We start from the raw sequence: 4904 nt of genomic DNA, 5'->3' as shown, positions 1-4904 counted from the left end.
CTAAATATATTTTATATTTGACTTTATTCAAAGTAGCCCCCCTTTGCCTTGATGACAGCTTTGCACACTCTTGGCATTCGCTACCTGCCCTAATGCATAGTGCCAACTGTAAAGTTTGGTGGAGGAGGAGGTCTGAGGCTGTTTTTCATGGTTAGGCCCCTTTGTTCCAGTGATGGGAAATCTTAACGCTACAGCATACAATGACATTCTAGACGATTCTGTGCTTCCAGCTTTGTGGCAATAGTTTGGGGAAGGCCCTTTCCTGTTTCAGCATGACAATGCCCCCATGCACAAAGTGAGGTCCATACAGAAATGGTTTGTCAAGATCGGTGTGGAAGAACTTGACTGACCTTTTAGCAACATGAAATGTATAATTATTTATTTATTCAAAATGTTTGCTTTTCGAATGGTTATTACGGAGACCGTACTCACTTGGCTGGCCAATTACCGTCATCCAAAATTCCATGACCGTCACAGCCCATATTTACATAGTTTTGGGTCAGTCCCCTGGGGCAGGAGGCTCATGTTACAGTGTGTTAATCAGGGGTGTGCTAGGTGGCCACATCATCACGTGGCAAGTTGAGCCTCACAGCCCCTCCCCCTCCCGAGGAGGCGGAATAGCAGGCCGTGGCGGAGGTGGGGCCATTGGTCTCCATGGTGAAGAGCTTGAAGGTCCCTGGGGGGGCGGGTTCAGGAGAAGCATCCCGCTCGGGGCTGGATGCCCGGGATGACCCAGGTGAGGCTGAGGGGCTGAGCTGTACTGCTGTCGTGTCCTGCAATGTGTGCTCACTCGTCTCAATCTGAAACGTCGCTCCCCCAGCGAAACCTCTACGCCCCATCATCCCCATGCTCCTTCCACCCACCTTAGACCTCCGGGAGCCCTGGGCAGGGGGCAGGCGGCTGCAGACACAGCACGCCCCGAAGAAAGAGAAGGCCACCAGAAGCAGGATGGGCCCTATGATGATGGGAGGGTTGGCAGAGGGCACCATGGTGCTGAAGGCGAACGCCCCCACCAGGGTGATGTTGATGCCTGCCAGCATGATGCACAAGCCGCACGCGCAGCACAGTGCCGGGGAGGGCAGGCCATGGGGGCGGGATGTCCTCTTCTTCGGTTCCTTCTTCTTGGGCCCAGGAGTGCTGGAGCTCCTGTCAGTGATGACCATCTCTTCTTCTGCACCGCAAGGCTGCCTTTTTTCTCTCTCTCTCCCCTTCTCTCTCTATCCTTCAGCCAGGACTATTCCCCTTGGCAACAGACCACCGAGGGAGGCCATGGCTGTGCTGACTGATTGTTCACAGTGTAAAAGCACCTGAATCAGAGCAGGAAATAAAATGTAAAACGGATTAAGTTACATGTGTTTTCAGCTATATCAGATTTAGATTTAGAGTAGGGAAAAAATAAAGGACAAGGACACTGGAAAGGAGCATACGGAACTCATGTTCAATGATAGTGTAATTCATTCACCACAGTGTTTCAATGATGATTGTAGTTTATATAATGACATTATGATGATAATTCTAGCCCTGGTTTGAACACTAAAACACAATTAAAATGCTATCAAGAGGCCCATCAAGGGCCCTTGGTCAGGAAGCTCATGTCGTGCTTAACTTAACTCGGTCTCTGGCTCATACAACACTGAACACTCCCCTGCAACTCCTCCAGTCCACTGCACATTACAGTATAGCCTGGCTCTATTCAACAACATGGCTAACATGTGACAGACCTCTATAATAACCAATTACTGGAGGCAGGTCCACGTGTGAATATTTATTGTTCATGAATATCTTAATGTGTAACGTGCATTGTGGGAAATTATACTTCGATTTGATTAAAACAATGCATGGGTGTAAAAGAGGTGAAATGGTATGGAGCCTCAGTCTCTACATCAAGAAGTGGTAAAGTATTGATTGACCAGTGGCAGTGACTAATTATCAGTGGACTTTGGAAAGTACAGCCTTAGCAGGGGTCCCAAAATTACATTCAGCTGTGGGACAATGTTTCCTTGAGCGGATGGTTAGGGGGCCGGGACATAGTTATACATAATTTGTACACTGCAAATTGACCACAAGAATCCCAAACAGATTAGGTTATTTGACAAAAACTAAATAATTTACATTACAGTCATTTAGCAGACGCTCTTATCCAGAGCGACTTACAGTAGTAAATGCATCCATTTAATTTAATTTCATGCATTTTTCTTCTTCTCTTATTTGTACTGGCCCCCCGTGGGAATCGAACCCACAACCCTGGCGTTGTACACACCATGCTGGCATTGCAAACACCATGCTCTACATTTGGACACAATCACATATGCTTCTCTATTAATGCGTGGAAATACTTGGGAACAAATAAAAACAAAAATGAAATAACTTTGAACTGATTCATCCTAAATTAAAATCACTTTGAGATAATTTTCTGGTGATTTTACAGTCCTATGTCCAACAACAAACTTTTAAATAAATATAATGGTTTTGCTGAGAAAACTTGGGGGCCAAATAAAATCACCAACAGGGGACCTATTGGGAAACCCTGGCCTATCTACATTTGTATTTACATTTGAGCCATTTACATATAAAATGATGATCATAACTAATGACTGAGTAAATATATTATGACTTGTCTGTTGAAGTATCTTACATAGATATACAATATTATATGTAAATTTACTGAACAGTGACTGCATTCATTCATGTCAGGCTTGTAAGTGAATACGGTTTTAATTGCTGAGTAGCAACCAGACGGACCCTTTTCATTCATCATCATACTTACACCCGACCAAAATGAAATGAAAATCAGTCACAAGGGCATAAACGGTTTTAGGGTTTATTTTTTTAAACCTATGATTTCATACAGATTATGTTTGCTATTATCTATTGCCCCCGAAAAATGAAATGGCATGTTTGGTGTAGCTGTATATCCTATCTGAGCATTGGGCATTGTTGTAGAACGCGCCCAGCAATCAAATCAAATATAATTGTATTCATAGTTGTAATGATCTGTTGCATATTACATTTAAATGAACTGATTTCAGCGTTTCATCCTACCTTCTGTGCTGATATTCAGAATACCTGAAGATTCCTGAAGAATTACATCGCCAACACGCATTTTCAATCCGAAAATGTACACAACAAGATTATGTCCATTGAAATAGCAGCATTGTTCACAATGTAGCCTACATAAGACTTGTCTAATTATCGTAATATTATTTGCTCAAGAAGGTGGTGCTCTTTAGAGAAAAGCATCGGTGCGTTTCCATAATCCCGCCAGTTTTGTGAATGACAACGCACATGTTTTTGAGGGGTAGGCTATGTAAGGTTTCTGCGAAGGATCCAGTCTTTAAAAAGTACTTAGATCTAGTTTTCTCAGTGCTTGAGACGTCCTCCCTCTCCTCATTGGGTAGCACAATATACTATGTGCTTCTACACCTGCATTGCTTGCTGTTTGGGGTTTTAGGCTGGGTTTCTGTGCAGCACTTTGATATATCAGCTGATGTAAGAAGGGCTATATAAATACATTTGATTTGATTTGACTATGTGTGATAACGAGTGTGTTGCCTCCATACAACACCATGATATTCCCCGCTCCCCTTGGTGTAGTGGAGAACGGGAGGGGGGCAACGACGACGGTTGACAGATCCCGGTCCTAAAACAAGCTATTCAAAGCTAATACCTCATTGAACATATTGCAAGTAGGCTAGCCATACTTTTTTTGAGCACCTTGATACTGTATGATCTGTTTGTGTTGTAGCCAACTCCATTGCTTATTATTGTTTGGCATGACAATGAGCGACAAGGAGTTGGCATGATAGCACAAACAGACTGGCATTCAGGCTATAAACACATGGGAATAAACCATTCTTCTTTCAAGCATTTGAAATTAGAAACTAGCTACATCTGAAAAACATATGCTCCCCAGAGAGAAAGTGTCCTCATGTAACCTCAAAAGAGCAATGGCATCTATTCCACACCTTGAAATGTTATCCTATTTGACCATCTTTCAATGCCTACAATGGAAACACAGTAATTTCCAAGTATTAGCATTGTTATTCAGTGAAAAAGGCACTGTAAAGGAAAAGTCCTGCATTTGAAATTAGTTGTAATTATGTAAAATGTACCCTTACTGAAACGTTGTATATTCATTAGAGGTTTCTTCCAAATCAGACAGAAACTTCAGCCACAGTCTCCTGCTATGAAAATAGGTATTGTGGTAGACAATAACTTAGATGTATACTCCTAATTTCAAATAAAGTAGTGGATTTAAAGATCTTCACAGTGAGACAAGAAGCCAGCACAATACTGCATTGTTCAATCCCAGGCTCAGAGCACACATCATGCTTTAGTCTACATCAGAGCACAGCGTTTTCCCCACACCGCTATGCATGAAGGAGTCACTCTGCCTCTCCTGAATATAAATGCATTGTGTTTCACTATGAGGGTGCATTGTGGTGTGCGTGCGTGCATGTGCTTGGGTGTGAGCATGTCAGCGAATGGTGTTCAGTCATAAAATGTGAGCGACGATAAAATAAGTTGTAATCGTGCTGCTCCCTACAGAGTCTAAGATATTTATATTGTAGCGAACCGGTACTCAAACCCAGGTCCAGGGACCGTCAAGCCAATGCCTTCACCATTATGCCAAGAGGTCCAAAGCCCTTGACGAGTTTGGTAGGTGTTGGTTTAACGTTGCTTCCTTATGTAACATGCTGACTACACCGGTCGCATTGTGTGCGCACATACGTTATTCAATAATTTCGTCTAAACTGCTCGCCCGCTTCAACTAGCGTCTGTGTAGCCAGGCGCTAAAATAGAAATTGCTTATATTTTTGACGCTTAACATGCTGCAAGTACCCCTCTCCCATCTCCTCATTGGTTTTTAGGAGCTTATACAGATGTGGGTGATTGAAAGATGA

The 4904-nt window shown here is 43.0% G+C and overlaps 1 protein-coding gene across 1 annotated transcript; it reads right to left on the bottom strand.

Annotated features, from left to right (window-relative positions):
• Nucleotides 1-504: 504 nt before the first annotated feature.
• Nucleotides 505-1300, bottom strand: tmem275a (transmembrane protein 275a). The gene has a single exon (XM_014140470.2). It carries the CDS (start codon nt 1161-1163, stop codon nt 552-554), a length of 612 nt encoding a protein of 203 aa, XP_013995945.2. The 5' UTR covers nt 1164-1300; the 3' UTR covers nt 505-551.
• Between the last annotated feature and the right edge of the window lie 3604 nt (nt 1301-4904).

The sequence above is a fragment of the Salmo salar genome, chromosome ssa14 (genome assembly GCF_905237065.1).
Source record: "Salmo salar chromosome ssa14, Ssal_v3.1, whole genome shotgun sequence".
Taxonomy (NCBI): Eukaryota; Metazoa; Chordata; class Actinopteri; order Salmoniformes; family Salmonidae; genus Salmo; species Salmo salar.
This window is presented reverse-complemented; position numbering and strand designations above follow the sequence as displayed.